The 20,883-nt window shown below is 39.4% G+C and overlaps 4 protein-coding genes across 5 annotated transcripts in view; 2 read left to right on the forward strand and 2 right to left on the reverse strand.

Moving 5' to 3' along the window:
- The window catches only part of LOC135484230 (uncharacterized), a 49,778-nt gene extending 46,630 nt beyond the window's left edge, over positions 1–3,148 (forward strand). Inside the window, exons 76-78 of the mRNA XM_064765508.1 lie at positions 413–619; positions 942–980; positions 1,407–3,148. Of these exons, the coding sequence (XP_064621578.1) occupies positions 413–619; positions 942–980; positions 1,407–1,484 (324 nt within the window). The 3' untranslated portion in view covers positions 1,485–3,148. The remainder of the gene's footprint in view (positions 1–412; positions 620–941; positions 981–1,406) is intronic.
- Positions 3,149–3,178: 30 nt separating this feature from the next.
- On the reverse strand, positions 3,179–6,023 carry LOC135484231 (multiple coagulation factor deficiency protein 2 homolog). The gene is made up of 5 exons (XM_064765509.1): positions 5,906–6,023; positions 5,485–5,642; positions 4,909–4,992; positions 3,988–4,133; positions 3,179–3,722 (listed from the first exon to the last, which is right to left on the reverse strand). The coding sequence occupies exons 2-5, from the start codon at positions 5,637–5,639 to the stop codon at positions 3,601–3,603; spliced, it is 507 nt and encodes a 168-aa protein (XP_064621579.1). The 5' UTR covers positions 5,640–5,642; positions 5,906–6,023; the 3' UTR covers positions 3,179–3,600.
- A 237-nt stretch (positions 6,024–6,260) lies between these two features.
- Positions 6,261–9,211, reverse strand: LOC135485100 (multiple coagulation factor deficiency protein 2 homolog). 2 transcript variants are annotated; one of them, XM_064766839.1, is made up of 5 exons: positions 9,089–9,211; positions 8,281–8,411; positions 7,979–8,062; positions 7,425–7,597; positions 6,261–7,146 (listed from the first exon to the last, which is right to left on the reverse strand). In XM_064766839.1, exons 1-5 carry the CDS (start codon positions 9,089–9,091, stop codon positions 6,992–6,994), a joined length of 546 nt encoding a protein of 181 aa, XP_064622909.1. In that variant the 5' UTR covers positions 9,092–9,211; the 3' UTR covers positions 6,261–6,991. The 2 variants fall into 2 exon arrangements, with proteins under 2 accessions (XP_064622909.1, XP_064622910.1); XM_064766840.1 differs by having other exon boundaries at positions 9,103–9,209.
- Positions 9,212–10,569: 1,358 nt separating this feature from the next.
- On the forward strand, positions 10,570–20,883 carry LOC135484232 (poly [ADP-ribose] polymerase 1-like). Its single transcript, XM_064765510.1, has 22 exons — positions 10,570–10,742; positions 11,181–11,201; positions 11,845–11,965; positions 12,323–12,462; positions 12,646–12,860; positions 13,057–13,138; positions 13,433–13,549; positions 13,905–14,113; positions 14,278–14,379; positions 14,705–14,862; positions 15,136–15,281; positions 15,547–15,631; positions 15,937–16,017; positions 16,409–16,541; positions 16,789–16,987; positions 17,266–17,391; positions 17,726–17,932; positions 18,215–18,439; positions 18,755–18,907; positions 19,246–19,373; positions 19,745–19,924; positions 20,262–20,883. Exons 1-22 carry the CDS (start codon positions 10,623–10,625, stop codon positions 20,332–20,334), a joined length of 3,021 nt encoding a protein of 1,006 aa, XP_064621580.1. The 5' UTR covers positions 10,570–10,622; the 3' UTR covers positions 20,335–20,883.

Here is a 20,883-nt window from a genome sequence, read left to right on the forward strand (position 1 = left end):
TGCAATGAAAAGCAGCTTGTACATTTCCAATCTACTAACTCCTCAGATCATGACCATCCTTGATAGAAATTCTGCACTGATAGTGTGCATCTTGGATTTATTGTCGTTGTGACAGATACATGTTTTTAGGTTGTCCCATAGTCTTCATAGAGTGGTGTATCATTTCTGTCATGTCTTGAATTTCTTGAATTTCTTGGCAATGTGGCAGTAGGAGAGGTTCAAATTGGTAAACATTGCTGGATGCTTAGTTTCTCAGCTCAAATGACCCCCTACATCGGCACATCTTATCAATATTAACCCAGATGGCAACTTGATAACACACTACCTGTAAGTAATCTGTTCCTAGCAGCATTTACTTGCATAACAATCGTAGTACACTTATAATTGACTTAATCTTCATCATTGTTTTCAGGCCAAAAATGGGACAGTGAATATTTCAATTAATGGTACAACTTACAATGTTGATTCAGTTGTCTCGGTGACAGATGTAACAATGGCCACTCCAGGTGTAACGAAGATGACACCAGCTCCAGTATTTGATGATAAGAAAACACTCATCATATTCAGCTGCTCCATTGGTGGTGTTGTTCTTCTCACGATTGCCTTGCTACTCATTATTGTAAGTTCCAGGAGCTTTTTTGGCGAGATTAACGCATTTTCTTGTACATGTAGATTATCAGCATTGTTTTTTTTCAAGACTGCCGCAATAAGGGGGTTTTCTAAACCTTGTACATTTCAGATATGCTGAATATGCCTGTACGTTGTAATAAAAGACTCGATGAGTCCCAAATATTAAGATTTGAAAGCTATGTTTCATTTACTGCTTTTCTGTATAAAAAAATGGGGGTTAGAAAGTGTAATCCTTGGATGTCTGTTGACTGGTCATGTTTCTTTTGAACATCCTCCTGTATTGTCTTTATAAATGACTGTCCTACTTTCAGCTTCTTTGCCGGAAGAGGGTACAGGATGAAAAGAAGAAGGTAAGATATGTGAATTGTACTGAAAATATTAAATATAAAATTGAAATGCAGGGGTTGATTCTGTCTTTCGTGCATAATTTACCCATGCGAAACCAATCTTGAATGTATATTACGGTGTTTAAAAAAAATTCTTATTCCAACATTTTCAATGAGTATTGTACGTGCTTCACTTATTCAGGACTCACAAGTTCTGTTGAATATGAGCATTTGAAACCTCTCGCCTAACACATGAATGATAACTGTGATTCAAGGGGTCCAGTCAAGTTTCTTGCTTAAATGTTAACAACGACATCTACAAGGCATAAGCATATCATGTGCTACACTGTTGTTTGAACATCATAAACCAAACACTCCCGAGTAGACACGACATTTCAAAAACCATTTTAACCTCCTTGCATATTCAACTTGATGACTTCTTCTTTGCAGTCGAAATACAATCCATATGAGAAGACCTTTGGCAACCCTGGCTTCAATATGGATGATGAATGCTACAAGCCTGACTAGGCTTAGATTAACGAACCAGCACAAGGTCAAGACTTTTTTTCCGAAGATTTTCAATGTGAATCATAATGAGTACAATTCTCAAATTCAGCAAGATCTACAATACAATTTCTCTGAAAGCATCTTCCAACATTTTGAAATCAGGCCTTGTTTAATTAATTGTTGTTCAGTGATCATATTTTGATTACTTGTATACAATGTAGCGACATTTGTAGCTTTTATACCATTTATGTATGTCCGGGCCACCCCTGGTGTGTTATTGCTTCACGGGTAACTTAGTAGGCAGAATCATGATTTGGCTGTAAAGAGGAGTAAATGAGCCTCTTGGGCATCCAAGTCTTATGTTACCCAATAGGTTGAGAAGGGTGGCCCTTCATTTCATTCAGTAATTTGCACCAGCTATGTACATGTATCATACACACCACTTAATGGTTTTTCGCCTTTTGAACTAACAGTGTTATGTAAACTTTCTCAACAAATAAGACCCAGAACTCTCCAAATTCTGCATTAATACAGCAGTATTTAATCATCTGTATCAATATCACATTTTCATATTTCCTGCCATCAAAACTCAGTGCCATGATTCAATAGTTCTGGTATTAACACAGTGCTAGTATATTTACAGACAGTTGTATAAAAATTTGCCGCATAATTTCAGACAACACATTAGTGATACATGTAGAAAGATGTTCAGGTGATAGCCTTTTTTGGTCAAGGATGACAAGAATCCTTATATGTGACCTGTCACAGCAAAATGAGGCGCATGTCACACATAAGATATATGAGCCTTAATGACACTGTGAGATAATGGCGGAAGTTCATGTACTAATAGATTTCACAAATAGCAGACAACAGTGAAATGAACAACCTGTCCATCACAACTTACCGAGCTCAGAGCAACATGCACCTGGTTTTACTGTGATGGGTAAAATTATTTCCTTTCTGTGATATGGGTCAGTATTACTTTTACCATAAAAATTGAGTCCACATGGCATGTTTCCACATATGTGCAGCAGTATCTTTTGTGTTTTTCAAATTGTTTTCTTTTAAACACAATCCATAGCAAAATCTCATCGTATCGGTCAATACAATGTATATATAACTATTTAGATATAGAGGTGTTTAACCTATATCAGCCAACCTGATCCCTGGTTCTGACGGATGGCCATAGACAAACAGGAATAGGTATGGTGTTTTTCAAATCCTTTGAACATCAGGTACACAAAAAATGCATGGATGCAACAAGTTTTCTTCGATCTCATTTAGGCATATTCATAATGTCTGTTCATCTTTGAATTGATGAGTGATGATTCTTTGTTTTGTATAAACTTGAGTAGTGGACAAATGAAAGCACTCACCAGAAGCATCCCGTGATGATCACTGGCCTTGGCCTCTCCAGAAGGGAAGCACTTGCAGAGCTATTGCTCAAATGGGCCATTCATGGCTGAAATCAAAAGTCTATTACGGGTTGACAAAGTATCAGGTTTTTGCTTTAATGTAATTTCATGGTATGCTTCTTTATCATGTGAAGATGCAAAATTTGTGCCATAACTTAAGAATAATTTACGAAAGACAGTTTACTTTTTAAAAAATTTTATGTAATATTTATATGTTCTCTTTTGTATACAATACAATGTGCTTTAAAAATAAACCTTATTCTATGTAAATGTATACATATTGCCTCTGATTTAACATAAACCTCATAAAAGGACAGTGATTAATCAATTCCAGAATGCATGAAGAAAGACGATGCCATCTATAATGTGGCCAAGACTTCAGAGCAATCATACCAAAAATCAGACTAGTCCATAGAACTGAAGTCATGGGTAACTATATTGACAACCATAAGTGGTGCATAACCATAGTGGTATGCAAAAATACTTATCCTGCCTTTGGAGGACAAATATTCTCTGAAGGATATGAACTCCTCCAAGTGCGGGGCGAACGCTGAAGAAGAAGACAATGGTCTTGATAGTGCTGAACCTCTACTCTTGGTCTAGGAAGACTCTGGCATGGCACTAGTCTGACTGACAGCATCTTTTTCAGCATATATGGTGGTTTCCAACACATCCTCATGGACAGCAGATCAACAAGTCAGTTTTTTCATCTGTTCATACATCTATTGTGATTTGTTAGGTTTGGAATTCTCTAGATGTCTGTCGATGGAGTTACCGAATTCAACATAATCGATGTATCCATCGTCATTGGCATCAAATTCTGCCAGAGTCAAATCCAGTGTTGCTGAAATAAATAAATAAAAGCATTGACGAGGAGAACCTGGTTTATGCCAAAAGACTATTTAAATGTTTGCTGGAAACCAAAAATAGTACAGTCCTGGTCAAAAGTAACATCCCCCATTTGATTATCGTCCACTTTCTGTGCACAATATTCATGCGTGTTGCACATCATACTGAGTGAGTTGCTTCAATGGTATAACAGGAAAACTTCTCTCTAAGAGTAGAGAAAGGATGTTTTCTTGAGTTCAAGATGTTTTTGAGAAACTTACCTATTGCCATGTCCTCCCTTGTTTCTCGTGCCTTCCTCCTATCCTCCTCAGTACCTTTGTCCTCAACATTTTCCTCATAACCATGGAGGAAAGCCTGAAGAAGCTCGAGGCCATCAAGTTTATTATTCATATCCAAATCATGAACTCTGAAATTCATGAGAAGTTTAAGTACTGAGTATTTTCTTGCCCATTAGCAGAAGCCCTTTCGCCAACTATTAAAGGACATGTTCCAACATTAACCCAGCAGCAATATCAAAAGGGTCCAAAATATGATCCCACGGAATGGCAGACCAACATTAATGTCTGAAATGTCCCGCACAAAGATACCTCAGCATTGGAGATATGCTACACGGCACCCACACAATCACACCAGTTGGGTCCCAAGTGTCCACACACAAAACACAGATCAGCATTAAAGACAGATCCGAAATGTCTCCTCAGAAAGACACATTGGCATTAATATACCAACAAAACATCTATCAGCATTGAAGACGGGTCCACTCCGAAACTTCTCTTCGTAAAGACAAATCTAGATCAGCGTTGAAGACGGTTCCGAAATGTCCAAACCAAAGACACATTAGCAGTGAAGGCGTGACGGCCTGTGTCCGGAGACAAAGGCACATCCGCATGAAGACGGTCATAAATGTAAAAAAAAGACATATCAACTTTACAGACAGATCATAAATGTCCCGAGACAAAGATACATGAGCATTTTATGGCGGTCGTCCTCACAAAAGACACATCAGCATGAAAGACTGATCGGAGACATCCACCCTCACGGTTATACGTCCGCATTCATGACAACATGTCAGAAATGTTCCCGGCAGCACAAAGATGGGTCCGAAGTGCGCCAACATATATAGATAAGAAGCAATAAGGTTGTGAAACATAAAATAAAAAAGCTTATAACGTCGCACTTACTTGAAATAATGAAAAGACACTTCCCTCTCACTCATTTTGTCGAAATCTACATTTGCTGACTTGTCGAGATGTTCCTTTAAATGACTGGAATATCAAAAACAACGACAAACTAAAATAAATAAAGGATGGTTTTATCATCCGATTGATTTTTTGCAGGATCGGGAGGTTAAAGTGTAGACTGGGTCACTATAATTCAAGAAGGCGATTAGGTGGGAAAATTAATGGAACCACCCGCTCCATGAGATTCTTAATCACGGACTGTACTAATCCTGTGGTTGAAGCCGCGAATCTACCTGGTGTGGCAAGGGACCCCGCAGTCTAAAAACAGTATACCTCACTCCATGCACCGTGCTGTTCAAATCAGTGTCGCCTGTTAAAATGTATCCTACCCATCGATGAGAAAGTTGGTACATGTACATTGCTATTGAGAGCAGTGACCTTAGAAAAATTGTTCTGCGGACACTATTCACTGGGTACACGATCGCCATCTTCTCAATGTTACTTCAAACAGCAAAACTATTGTCACCAATGCGTTTGCTCGGTAATTGTGATACGGGAATGATCTTTCCGACGTACTCTCTATCATGGACTGTGTTCGCATCCTTGAGCCTGTTCTGAGCTTGGCCGTTCTTCGATCCCATGTAGCCTTCGTTCATCTGTTGAGAGTGTGAGGAACAGAGGCAAGCGCTTGCCAACCATAAGATAAGTGAAGACAGGGCACGCATATCCATTCCCTAGAAAATGAATGTCAAACAAATCGACAGGGGAATAATTATAAACAGCTAATTTATAAAACCAGCTAGTGACGACCTTCTTGTGCGACGGCAGACAGACTATAAGCCCATCTTTGAAAGAGGACTTTCAGTAAAGGTTTTAATATATCGCGGGCAGACTTCCACTTACAGTTCCTTTATGCCCTTGCTTTATGCCAGTGGTAGACTGGGCTCGTCGTCCTGAATGTTACAAGCGATGGAGACAAACACAAGGCACAACCTACCTTTATTTGCGTTGAGCTGTGGTGGCGTCCTGGTCGAATGAATTCAAGACTTATGCCGCAAATACTATGCTTGATTTCGTTCGATGATTCTCTGTTTAGATCTAATGGTATATATACTGGCTTCAGGCAACGTGTGGGCAGTGCACAATTCACTCTGATTAGGTCCCATACTATCACCAGTGATTTGATAACACGCCATTTTGCCTGCGAGCTCATCATCTGGCATTTTCCCAACATGCACAGCCTTTTATCAAACTTTCCCCAAAGAACGTATAATATCGATAATTTGGGCTGTTCTATAGCTGACTGCGACCAATTCAATTAAAGAAGTTAGAATTTTGACACTAACAAAGTCTCATGATGATAATATCTTTATTGACAGGAGCGCAAATTAACTAAGCATATCACAATCATAAAAGAAATATAAGAGTACTACATGTATATGGTCTTTATTCGTTCAGTCTCAGTTCTTCGTCATCAAGTATTAAATTACGGATGTTCAATTTTTGATTTTTGGCGGAGACCTAAACACACCATCAACTGAAGACAAGACTCGACTGCCCACCATCTCCTAGCAGCCGCACATTCCAGTCTCTGGACATACTCGAAAAACCGGAGTCAGTCGTATCCTCCCCCTCGCACTCGAGTGTTTGCCTGAAGTTCAGGATGGTCAAACTAACTGGTGGGACAAACACAAGGTAAAAATTATCAGCAGCAGAAATTACAAATGATCACTGTAATCAAGTAATAAAAATGATGTGATCGAACAGTATGATGAAAATAAAGGGTTCATCTATGCATATCTCGTTGTTCGTTGTGGTTAGTCGACTATGTTGTATAGTCAGATTATTGTTCTCCTTGGCTTACATAAATGTCAGCTGCATGTTTGACTCGAGGGGCAGCCATTTCATCATCCTATTCGTCTCTTGCAGACGGGCCAGTCGACTGCGTCTGAAGTGTTGGCTTGGGGAGTCTATACCTGATAGACTTAAGAGTGGAACATTTCGATCCATAGATTTTTCGGTGAAAAGAACTTAGGTAAAATGTAAGCAAACCCCAGACACAAACAATAATTCCGTGGCCCTTTCATCTTCCGGAATGTCCCTGCTTTTCTTTCTTCTCTGCTGCCTTCTCCTTTTCGTATTCGTCCTCGTCTCTTTTCCTTGCTATTCGATATTCGAGATAATTTAAATATCCATCATTGTCTAAATCATCCTCTTCTAACACTCGATCAACGATATCTGAAAGCAAATAAATGGATGGTCTGCAACTTAAGATATCAGAGGAGGAACAGTGGTCAGGGGGGAACAATGGGTAGCTCAGATGAAAACCTGACCATTACATGTCTGAAGACCAAAGCACTGGTTGGGGTTAGGTTTTCTTGCTTGTTAAAGCTCCTTACTCAACAGGTCATATTAAGATACAAAGGTCAGAAGGTCCTCCTAAAGGAATGCGTTGAAGACTCGATAACCAGCTGGGAAAGTATGAAGATATCATGCAGCCAGTGTATGATAATTACCTGTATAATATTTCATTTCATCTTCTTTAGCTTTAGCCTTCATTTCAACTACTTCATCTGGCGTTTTCCCTTTCAAGTCAAGCTTTGAGGCCTCTTCATAAGGTAACATATGCGTAAGTGCGTTTAATATCTCTAGGCCGTCTAACCGCGTATTGTTGTCAAAGTCATGTAATCTGAAAACCGGAACTGTTAATTACCATCTGCCCTTTTTTTTTCTCTAGTGTATGCAGTTGATTCTCAAATTCATAGGCTCGCTGCGCACAATGAACTGATACATGCCTCAACACCACTCACGAGTGAAATAATCAAAGGTGAGTAACATGAGACAGTCGGGACGGCTCCTGGTCGGCTGTAGTTCGTCCTTGCCCCGCCCGTGGCATGACCGACTATGATCGCTGTGAGTCATTAACATCTTGCTCAGCTTTTACAATGCGGGTGGAGGGGGAGGCTATACGAAGACAATACCGCAGTATTGTCGTTAACAGAGCATGAATTTGATACATTCCTAATAACACTCTATGGGCCAGACACCACCAAGACTTCAAATGACTTACTTAAAGTAGTGAAATTCGAGTTCCTCGTTAGACATAGTAGTTGTATTTACTTGAGCAAAACCATCTAAATGTTCTTGAATGTGTCTGAAATAGAAAAACAGGTGAATTATGTGAGATGATCTTGCTCCTCCATTTCCTGACAAAAAAGGCCAAAAATACAGGCAAAGCGAAAGCAAAAGTAGGTTAACAATGTCAGGGGGAAACAGCTAAAGACAAATTTGTAAGATTATAGGATCGAAGTCTGTAATAAAATTAAAAGGTACATTGTAAGTAATTCAGTGGAGAGGTGATGTTAGACTTACTCTGCGTCTCGGACGACCTTGGAATCATGGAAGCCCTGCCTTTCTGGTTGAGAATCAGTGGAACACAGCGACAGGAGAAGTGTGCCGATAGCGACCAGCGCTGTGATGTTCTGATAGGTTACTTTACACATCTGAAAGTGAAACCTGCCGGATGCATTATTATGCCCATACTATACATAATGAGTCCAGTTATAGTCTCTGACGCCGAACTCAATGATATCCGACTATTTATACTTCGAACACATCACTCTGACTTTATAAAAACATTCTTCATAATCCATTCTGCTCACAGCTATTTTCTTTTCACTTTGTTTATGAATAAAACATTGCCTAAAGTGCGGAATTGACATATATTTGGCCTTTTAGAAAGAAGACATAGAAAACGATATGGCCTATTGTTTCGTTTAAATTTTTGAGAATTGATCTTGGTCATTAAAACAGGCGCTGAGAACTTAATGATCTCGGGAATGAGCTCATTTGTAGCATACTGTGGTTGGTATAGGTATCATGGTAACCAGTTCTCCTCGATTAGACATCATGCATACCTTCTATTGTCCGACATAAGGCCTAAACAGTATAGAGCGCCCCTTCCCCGAAAAAAAGGACCAACGCCCACCCCTCCATACGAGGCCGTTATGCATGGAACAATCGTAACCATCTGGTGGTGTTTGGAAATCAAGATAGACTGCAATGCTTGCATGATGAACCGAGAGTCCAATTTGCACCTTTGCCCTGTCAATCAGCGCATCACCATTTACGCCTAGCTAGACCTATCGATAGTATAATATAATTTGATATATATATTTACCATAGACTACTTACTGTATTCCCGGTACTCCACTACGTCCAAACCTTCAGATTATCACCATACCCGTCCTTCCACTGTCGTGCATAAGCCACTATTGACTGCTAGCATTATATATATAAATTATGATCATGAAATCCGCCATAGCAAATGTGGTAGCCATGGGAACGAAAGCTAACTCGTATAATAATGGATGTCGCGTGGTTCCGCTACCAATCGATAATTGATAGAGAGTTGACTGCACTGTAATAGGGGTTACCCAGTATTTTCAGAAGATGAGGTCATTTTCACAAAATACAAGGGAAATTCTTACCAGTTTTGAAAACAAATTTCAGTTGAATGCCTTTCATGGTCAATTTTCACAAAGGGTCTCGTTCGCATGTCTGTTTTAGTAACTTGAAAAAAATAGGTTAATGTTGGTTTGTCCAGCCCACAATATAGTGGTGCTCACTCCAATGATAGTCCGCTTTGGAGTCAGTCTGGCTGCGAACGTAATTTTAACGGTTTCCTATGGCTACTTCCTGACAAACTAGTGATTTTCAATATACTCCCCTCTCGATATTTCAATACGAGGTAGGAGTATAGCAAAAACCTGATCTCAGGATGCTATGGCTAGGGACCATATACTATGGCTTCAGAATGATATTAATCTCAAGCGATCCTGCACGCGATTACGCGGCTAATTTGAATATCGCGCCTTCGGGAGTTTTTTTGTATTCATGCGCGGCCAACCCGTAACCGCAGTTCCTAAAAAATCATTAATTTCTTGGTCCTCACAGTATGCCAGTGTTTATTTAGAAGTTGTTTTGGCAAAGGTGTGTATTTTTGGAGTTTCTAAAACCTAGAGCGCTACTCAATAGGCGGCTAACAAGAAACTACGTATTTTACTGTTGTTGCCGACGTATGTGTACAATGAACTTGGGATGTACGTCGGCCCCGTGTTGAAATGCCGTCCAGTGCCAATTGCCATATTTCGCTGATTTGTGCAAGATTCAACATATATCTCAAAAGTTCAATGGTTGACCCTCGTTTTTTTTGTTTTTTTGTGCAGCGTAAGCAACTATCATTCGTGGGAGAATGGTCACTGTAAGAATTATTCAGGAAGAAATGTATAATATTTGGGGTTTTCCATGATTGTCCGGCTCAATTGGCAATATTGCCATTTGGGATGGTGAACAGAGCTAGGAGCAAAGGCGACGCTTATGATTTATTTAAACGAATAAAATGTCCGATTTAACATCCTGCAGAATCAGGGGAATCGGGCGTTTCCAGTGATATACGACACAAATGGGTTGTCCACATGCAGTCACTTTGGAAACGCATTTTAAAATAAATGTTACGTCCTGTTAATAGGACACGTCATCATCGCGTACATTCGGGAAAAACTCCCTAACGAGACCTCAATTTTCCCGCCAGTAAGGCCGGCCCCCGAATGAGTGACGTCATTGATATATGTTTACATTTTTACACACACGTGCCGATATTATCACTTGACAGGTCGATTTAATATCACTTTTCTGCCAATTTTGCTAAAAGTATGGCTGATCACACTGATCTACCGTATCGAGCTGAATATGCTAAAAGTAACCGTGCCTCTTGTAAAGGCTGTAAGGGCCTGATAAGCAAAGATACGCTGCGTTTGGCCCTGATGGTTCAGGTAATTAAAGAGAGTAAAAGACCAGTCGAGAGTCTGTCGTGATCTGGTCCATAGCCAACCATAGCATGCAACGGTGCCAAGCACGGTCTAGTGGATAGGCCTTCAAACACATAACAAATTAAATGCGCACACTCTGAACACAAGGCCCAAGGCGACTCTGGACAATGCCTTAGTTCAGGTCAGCCACGCCCGCTGCCGGCCCTGGCGACCCTTTCTTATCATGACTATGCCTATATGTTGACTTTTTCATTGTTTGTAGCCCCGGCCTGAAATGTAGATAGTGGATCTGGATGAGGCTTGGTCTCAAGTCGCTACTTACTTGTGATATGGATAGTGATGGCCTAGACTATTATAGTGTATGTTAACTCTAAGAGTAAATGCCCTGTCTTTGCCTGTTCAGAAGTGTAATTAATAAATTTGTCTTTACTTTCTTTACAGTCGCCCATGTTTGATGGAAAGGTGAATATTATGATCATGTTATCAATTAGAACGATTGTCATTTTGGCATTGCCATCAGAAGTACATATAATATCGAGGCCGACAAGGGCAGGATCTATAACCACATACCACATACCCACATGCCAATTTTTTCCAGTTGGGGCAATCCAATGACGGCTGAAGCTTTTTCTTCACAATTATTGTTACAAAATCTGTCGATCTTTCGACCTTAGAGGGCGCCAACGCCAGTAACTAATGTTAAAGGGGAAGTCTGTTGTTAAAGGTGGTGCCCTCTAAGATTGAAATATCGACAGATTTCCCTTTAACACTAGAAAGTGACGGTGGCGCCCTCTAGCATTCAAATATCACCATATCCCCTTTATATCGACAGATATTCCCATTTGGCAGAGTACCACATCCGGTGGAAATATTGACAAATTTCCCCTTAACAACAGACTTCCCCTTTAACATAACCGTCATTGGATTGCCCCACCTGCAAAAAATTGGCATGTGGGTATGTGGGTGTGTGGTTTTAGATACTGCCAATATCAAGGCATCAGATTTGCTGTGCAATACTTAAAAAGAGACAATAACATAGAAGTTTATTTTGACAGTAATCACTCGGTCTATATTTTCTGTCATGTGTTATTCAATCTTGCAACAGATACCAAACTGGTTCCACTTCACATGTTTCTGGAGACGAGCAAAACCAACTAATCCAGCTGATTTCCATGGATTTGATGCTCTGAGATGGGATGACCAAAAAAAGATCAAGGAAAACATAAGTAAATCAGTGGCCCCTCCCTTTAAACAGACAGCTCTCTATTATTATATTAAGGGCACACTCTATTTCAAAGGACATAGCATTTGGTCCTAAATTGGTCATTTCCATTGACTTTGATTGACCCCAGTATTAAGGACAGCATTGATTCAGAGCGGTTCTGCAGTATTTGATTTTACCTTCATAATTGTCACTTAGAATAAGATAGTTTACCTGTGAACCCTAAGGTAATGCGGCCAGATACATCATGTTTAAAACAGTCCATTTGTCATTCTCTCACAAAATGCCAAGTTTTTAGATGTCACCCTGACAACAATTCATAAAAGCATAAAAGTTGTATCTATACTCTGTATGTATTCAGATGGTGGAGGAGGTTCAAGCAAAAAGTCGGCATCTGGTGGTGGAGACGCTGCTTCTAGCCAAAATTACAAGGATTACAGTACAGAATATGCCAAGTCGGCTAAGTCCAAATGTAGAGGCTGCCAAGACTTCATCCCGAAGGTAAATGTAGGCTAAAGACCACTTTTTCAATGAACATGGTATCCTTTGGAATCTCCATGTCTGCTTTCAAATTTCAGTTCAATATCTTCAAAGCTATTAAGATGAGACAACACGAATCTAGGACTACATATTAATTTGGTCCCTGTGCTTCAATTCAACTCAATGCTAAACTTCTTTTTACAGGAAGCTGTTCGAATTGCAAAGAAAGATTATGAAAGTGATAGAGCAAAGATGTATGGTCCAATGGACTCTTGGTATCATGTTGATTGCTTTCTCAGTGACCGTGATGAGCTTGAATTTGGAAAGGAAATGGACATCACGAAAATTGGTGGATTTGCCCATTTGAGGAAAGTGGACAAAGATGACTTGAGTGTTAAATTTGGAAAACCAGTTCCATCGTATGTATACAGTAATTATGCAATAATCCGAGGTGTTTTTTTTCTAATATGATAGAACATTCTTAAATCTACATGTGTTGGGACACAAAATATTGCAGATAAACTATTTTACAATAGCACTGCAGTGACAAAAGGTTTTGGTTAGAATGGTGTTGATGCTGCATCCTGTGATTAGTTTGCTCTTGAATGATTTCAGAAAGAAGAGGAAAAACGAAGAGACAAATGGCTCTGCTGGAAAGAAAAAGAAAGAGGAATCAGAAGAGGAAAAAGCTTTAGAGGTAAGTTTAGTCATCATGTGATATAGGGATGAATCTGTAGATTTCGATGGTTACTTCTCACTCCAGTGACTGATTACTGAATATTATAAAATCACTCCCAAGAAATCATGTCAGCAATAAGGTTGAGAATGATTCGAAATGCTTCTTATGCAAAGCTGTTTACTTGTGCTGTTTTTTCCCTGTTTCGTGTTCACTTGTGAAAACACACAAAATTGACCTTGTTCGGCTAATTCGAAGTTCCTATGATTATTAGTGGTTATGAATGTGACTCTAATTTAACTGTTTTTGATTCAGAAACAAAGCAAAGATTACTGGAAGATCCGGGATGCATTGCATAGAGAGGTTTCTAATGATGCTCTGAAAGGCTTGCTGGAATATAACAGCCAAGGACTTGCATCTGGGGAGAGTAAGGTAAATGTCACATTCGAATTGCCAGATGTTTCCTTGATTCATTCGCTGGCTGTGAGACTCAATAAATAATCATGAAACCTTCTCAACTTTCATCCAAAACCTCTCGTGTTTATTTTACTTTAAAACTATGTACAAGTTGTGGTTGTGTCACCTCACTTGCTGAAGGTGTTCACTGTGACTGACTTCATCTTTAGTGTTGACATGTCTTCTGCTGTTGGGACTGCTTCCGTCGTAAGCCTTGTTATAGCATGGGACGTCACAAATGTAATACTGAGAACAGCTTTCGGCACACTTGCAATTTTACCATTGAGAGCTCCAAAACAACATTAACTCTGATTTATCTTCCAATCGACAGCTTCTTGATCGAGTAGCAGACAATATGTTGTTTGGTGCCTTGGAGCCATGCAGTGAATGCAAAGATGGTCAACTTGTCTACAGTTCAAGTGCTAACTCCTACGTCTGCACTGGTGATGCTACTGCCTTCACCAAGTGTATGTACAGGACCAAGAAGCCAAAAAGGAAAGGATTCCGCGTGCCAGAAGAATATAAAGATGTAGAATACTTGTAAGTATTGAAATAATTCAATTATGCAATATATTATCACATTCATAAGAGTAGGTCTGAATTCTAATGTTCGTCGGACTTCACAGGAAGAGTGACATGAATTGATAAAATTAATAACAAAGAGCCTTACATTTTATGCATTTACTTGTCAACTCTGTTTTCAGGAAAAAATACAAATATGTGAAAAGGGAACGTGTTTTTCCGAAGGATCAAGAAGCTACTACCTCGTCTGGTATTGTTAGTTCAGCTGCTGATGGAGCATCCGCGTATGTATAATCGTAATCATGATATTTCAAATTAAAGTTAAACTTGATAGGGCAGGTTCAGTTAAAGAGCCAGTAGATGGCACTTAAAAATAGTTCAAAATACAGCTTACCTGTGAGACACCAGCAAGATAAAACTGAGAAAATTACTAGGCTAAAATATTACCGTATGAAATACATCAGGCATTTAGAGCTTATTATAAAGTATATGTTATCTTGTCAACAACTTGCAAATGTCTTTCACAGTAACCATTTCAATCAAGTGCTTGAAGAGGCCCTGTACATATCTGTGACTATAATTTGTTCCTCGATTCCATGTTTATTCCAGAGCACGTCCAGATAAACCACTACATGGTTTGAAGTTTGCTATTGTTGGTAAAACGAACAAAACAAAGGCAGAGATCACATCAGTATTGGATGGACTTGGTGCTAGTGTTGTTGGAGGAAAAATCAACCAGAAGATTGCTGCAGTCATCAGCACTAAAGGTAAGAAAGCACCAGTTGGATCTGAGCAGTCAGTATCGTTATACTGCAGTCAATATGCTGACTGGTCTTGGGACAAAGCAGACCGCTTATAAAAAGGTAGATCTTCAAATCAATATACTGTTCCTGAAGAAGTAGATTCTTCTCTTCATAGTCATATTTTCAAGTGCTTGCAATTTTTCTGGTGAATACTTCGTTGCATGTGTCAGTAATGTAACTTCGATTCAGTTTTCTTACTTGTATAAAGTTGATGGCGACATTCTTCATGTTTTGCAGAGGAAATTGAGAAGATGAGTAAGAAGATAAAGGAAGCTGAGGATGCAGACGTACAGGTTGTTGACGAAGGCTTCCTTGATGCTGTCAAGAGGGGTGGTGCTGCACTCATGATCACACAACACAATATCTCCTCCTGGGGTTCTGATGTAAGTAGAATACTTTGTGCTATTGCAGCTGCAGTGTGTGGCAAATGAGTCTTAACGGCGCCTGATTACAACCTGTTAAATGAGAAGGTGAAGTGTATTACCAAGTACCGGTATTGATTTGTTTTACCGGGCATCGTTTTCTGTTCAATAGCCCAAGATTTCGCTCTTTCTTAGAAAACCAAGAGAAATACAGCATTATTAGAGAACTCACTGCTGTACAACATTATTGCAGTACTGCTTTTATCATGGTTCATTTTCATTGCAGCCTGAGGCAAGGATAGGAGACGCTCTCAATGCTGCCATGACAAAGAGTGTTGGAAAGAGTGGTTCGGGGAAAGCGCAAGGAAGGGGTACGAAACTTAACTCTTAAAGCCGTTGTTGCGAACTCCTTCATGCTATAAAGCCCAAGGGCCATGATCCTGTGCTTTGACAAGACAATTGAAACCCAGCTACGACTTTTTACATTTGTGTTACAAATCCTTGTAGGTGTGCATTCATGTCTTGTCCAGCATATCTGGAGAGGTTGTGCCCAAAAGATTACATGTAGCAATTATTTGCAGTCCCTCTTCTTCTAGGACTTCGTGAAATGTTACTGATAGTATACAGATTGTATAGTGCATTGGCACCTTTTGTTACTTTACTTTGTTTATTTCAGAGAATACTCATTACACCAAGAGTATGCCGTCTACAATGAAGATGACTGTAAAAGGTGGCGCAGCTGTCGATCCAGAATCAGGTAAACATTTAAACTTATTGTACTGCTCTCACCCATCCTCTCAATGATTTATGCCTTCATAGTATATAGTGAATTCAATGCAGTTGTCAATCTGATAAGCAATGGCGTTCTGCTAAATGGACACTGGGGTGATCTTCAAAAGAAGCAGTCATATCCATGCCTTGGTTAAATGTATTTGTTGAGTTGAGTTTGTTCCAGCATTCAGTGTTTATATTAACATCAGTACACACTCTGCTAAATATTACCTGAAAGATTTTCAGAAAAAAAGATTTCCTCTGGTTGCTGTGTATTCTGAATATAGAAATGTGTGAACTGGATGAAATTTCATCAAAATGTTTGCGATGCATGTACGTGCAGCCCTAGTCTTGACCTATCACCCTATGACTTCTAGGTTTGGATCACTCTGCCCATGTGTTATCAGAAAAAGGCGATTTGTACACCGCAGTCCTTGGCATGGTCGACCTAGTCAGGGGAACCAACTCCTACTACAAGCTTCAACTACTGGAATCCGACACCCATAAAAAGTAAGTGCACGTAACTCGTCCTGAGGGAGAGCTGTAATGGGTTACTATCTATAGGGCCCTCGGTAAGAAGATTGCTAGTACAAACATTGTGTCCTTCAGCAAGCAACTTAATCCATTCATTCCTCTTGACTCGGGTGTTAACTGGTACTGGTCCTGACCAAATGCATGTAAAGAAACACATTTAGACTGTAAATGAACTTCTATGAAAATGCATTTAAAACATGTTTACATGTTTGTCCTTGAACAGATACTATGTATATCGAGGTTGGGGCAGAGTTGGCACAACCATTGGTGGTAACAAAAAAGAAAACTTTGCAGCAAAGGCGAGTGCCATGCAGCATTTCAAGTCAATTTACCTGGAAAAAACTGGGAATGAGTGGGCCAATAGGAAAGACTTCGAGAAGATCCCAAACAAGTTCTATCCTCTTGAGATTGACTATGGTCAGGTAGGTTTCTCATAAGAAACATTCTATAGTTATGGTAAGAGATTTGAACAGAGGGCTTGTGACAATGGTTTACTTGCTGCATTGAAATAGCTTGAATTGTGTTTTATGGCTTTGCCCCTGCCGTAGTCATTTCCACTTTGTGTAATCTTACACTAAAGCAACCCCATTGTACATAGTTTCTCCTTTGGCATTCCCTCTTTCAGGATTCTTATGGAACTTGTGGGGATAATTATCAGCCTTTGAAGGACAGCCTATTTAATCAGACCTTTCTGTTTTAGGATGAGCCAAAGTTGCAGAATCTGGCTGGTGCAGGTGGAAACTCTAAACTCCAAAAGGAGATCCAGGATTTCATCAAGATGATCTTTGACATCGATTCAATGAAGAAAGCCATGTTAGAATTTGAGGTAAAAGAGTGGGTATATAACAAGAAAACTATAACCTTCATACTTTTAGTTAGCTGTATGCTACTGAATGATTTAGAGGAAGTGCTGTCAACATGGAATGAGTTCTGGTTGCATGCTCAAGTATTTGGCATGAGAATCACAATATTGTATTTATTGAGCTTGCCATTTTAAAAGTTTCCAAAAATGTATCATTTATTACAAAATCTGTTAGTAGTTCAGGTTTGGGTTAAAACTTTGTGCATCAAATGTAAAGTGATACATGCTGGCCTGTCTGAACGGCCATGAAATGAAATTGAGGCCACCATTCTTTCATGAGTTTCATTCTCTGCTTTAGATTGATCTGAAGAAGATGCCATTGGGAAAGTTGTCCAAAAATCAGATGGAGAAGGCGTATAAAGTGCTGACAGAATTAAATAACTTGGTCGATTCTGGTGGTACCACAACCCAGTTCCTGGATGCGTCCAACAGATTCTACACGTTGATACCACATGACTTTGGCATGAAGAAGCCCCCATTGCTTGACACAAAGGAAGTCATAAAGGTACGTCGTCTTCCCTTACAATGTCCTTTGCCCCTGCTGGACGGAGGTCATCTCCTCGAATATGTTGAGCTGTCATATGTATGATACGTTGTCTTGAGCATGCCCAGTGAGGTATGCACATTGATGATAACAGTGGGAACTGCCTGACATAACATCTCTATAACGTCTAAGTTTTCCAAAATAAGACTGAGCCTTTAAAAAAACATAAAATTGTGTAGTTCGTGTCTGAAATAAGAATTTTGACATTGCTTCTCATTTTGCTTTTCAATTTTTTGATATCAGGCCAAGATTGAAATGGTTGACAACCTCCTAGAAATCGAGGTCGCCTACAATCTGCTCAAGGCTGGCAGTGAGGGTGGTAAGGACCCCATTGATGTGCATTATGAACAGCTGAAGACGGACATGAAGGTCCTAGACAAGAAGTCGGATGAATTCAAACGTATTTGTGATTATGTTAAGAATACCCATGGTTCCACACACACAATGTATGATCTGAAAGTTGAAGAGGTAAGATATGTTTTAGTTCAGCGCCCTGAGTCATGGCTTGCGATCTTGTAGCGTGACTATAGTTGTTCAGAGCACAATAGGAGTTTGCATTTGAAATTTTATTTGATATCTGATGACAGGTGCTTGAAAGGTTTATGTTGGTGTGACAATGATTTTCTTTGACGCATCACGGTACAGACAATCAATCAATATTGAGCTACTAGAAATATATCATTTAGCCTGTCCTGTCCTCTACTTTCAATTCAGTTTCCCCTATCAGATCATGTCCTACTTAAAACAAGGATTGAAGTCAAATTGATTGAATCTCTTTTCCAGGTGTTCAATGTCGCCAGGGAAGGAGAGAAATCTCGCTTCAAGCCTTTCAGACAATTACACAATCGTCAGCTGCTATGGCACGGTTCCAGGACTATGAATTTTGCTGGTATCTTATCTCAAGGTCTGAGGATTGCCCCACCTGAGGCACCTGTGGTAGGTTACATCACAATTCATCCAGATTCACAAGCATCAGCCCTTGATTTATCCTCGTACCAAATAACAAAGAGAGCAAATATTCATGGAGTGAACTACTCCAGGAGACACATCCTGGCAACTGCAAACAGTCACTCCTTGAAGATGTAAAGCATTGAATGCAATGCAGGTGTCAGAAAATTGATTGCCTTTCTAATAGATTAGATTTTTTGGCAGGTGCATTGCATTCAGTGCCGTACATAGGTTAAAGACATGATATTGGAGTAGCTTTGGGTGACCCAAGTTGTCAGAACTCATGCTTGATAAACATTTAGTATCAACTAAATGCTTTGTTTCAGACTGGTTACATGTTTGGTAAAGGTGTCTACTTTGCCGACATGGTGTCCAAGAGTGCTAACTACTGTCGAACATCCAAGACGGACAACACTGGTGTCATGTTGCTCTGTGAAGTGGCTTTGGGAAACATGTGAGTAAATTCTCTTGCCGCATTCTAGTAATACTTGTTGTGGTCCTTGGTGTCTGACCATTGCTCTATGTGCAAAGAATGGGTAATAAACTTGTTTTGCTTGACATAAATGTAAAACATTTCTTCTCCTTTTATAGCAACCACATATCTCCCCTTGCCAAATTATACAATCAGACTCCGGATCATATTCAAGGAATAAATTAAAGGCTTGCGCTTCGTATAAAAATCAAGGCTATAATCCAATATCCTGTTCTCCTCCTAAAATAGTGAAATTCTCTAGGAAAAATTTTTAAGATAGTAGCCACAATTATCCCGCCCCCAATTGTGTACTTCAATTCTAAACTCTAACTGATATCATTCATTTCTTGCAGGCATGAACTAAAAAATTCCAGCTTTATCACCACTTTACCCAAAGGAAAGCACAGTTGCAAAGGTGTTGGTATGACTTGTCCTGACCCAGCTGGAAACTACACTGATCCAAATGGAATGCTGTGGCCAATGGGTGAGGGTACTGACAGTGATGTCCACAACTCCAGCCTCCTGTACAATGAGTATCCTTTTTGTCAAGAATATCAATATGATGCTCTTTTAGTGGTGGTGTTTTTTTACAGAGTATGTAATGCTTGGGGAAGCGATCTTATAATGCCGGTTATCAAGACAGTCAAGATCAAGATAGAAGACCAGTTAAAACTAGGGTAACTTTATCCTGTCTTTAGTTTTTCTGGTGGGGCATAATTTAAAATTAAAACTTCCAATGTGAGATCTTTAGCTCACATGTGACAATGTTTCCATCACAAAAGAGTTTCTATTGTAAGAGTATGCGGATAGCAGTACATGTATATCTTGTTGAGCAAAGAAAATTACACTTTTCCTTAACATATACCTCAGATTCATTGTGTATGATACAGCTCAGATCAACATCAAATACCTGCTCAAAATGAAATTCAATTTCAAATATTGAGGTTGGCAGTAACCGCTTTCGAATACTATTTGCATGTTCAGATAGTTCAGCATTGCTATGCACTACACTGTAGGATGTGAACCTGATCACAGGCAAGGATTGATTTAGAATTTGTTATTGTCTCACTATGTTGTAAAAGTTTTCAAGGGAATGTCCAGATACATCAGCAGTGTTCATTTTATAATGTTTCAGCGATACCTTATTTACCAGTTAGCTGACAGTTAACTGTCGTTCCATTCTACTGACCATTTACAAGTTCTGTTACATGTATATGTAGTTTAGTTGTTGTATTAACATTCCTTTACATACATGTAGGATGACTTGGTAGGCATGGTTTTTACACCATTGTCTGTAAACCAGTTGACCCCGGTGATTGCAGAATACAAGTACCGGTACTTGATTGACTGGGTTGGTGAATGTTAAGAATGTTAAATACAGACTTGTAATAGTTATACATTATACATAGCCATTTGTATCGAGAGTAATGCATGATAAACATGTACAGTGCATGTTATGTATTGTTTTTCTGAGTGATCAAATAAATGTATA

Source organism: Lineus longissimus, chromosome 3 (assembly GCF_910592395.1).
Source record: "Lineus longissimus chromosome 3, tnLinLong1.2, whole genome shotgun sequence".
Classification (NCBI taxonomy): domain Eukaryota; kingdom Metazoa; phylum Nemertea; class Pilidiophora; order Heteronemertea; family Lineidae; genus Lineus; species Lineus longissimus.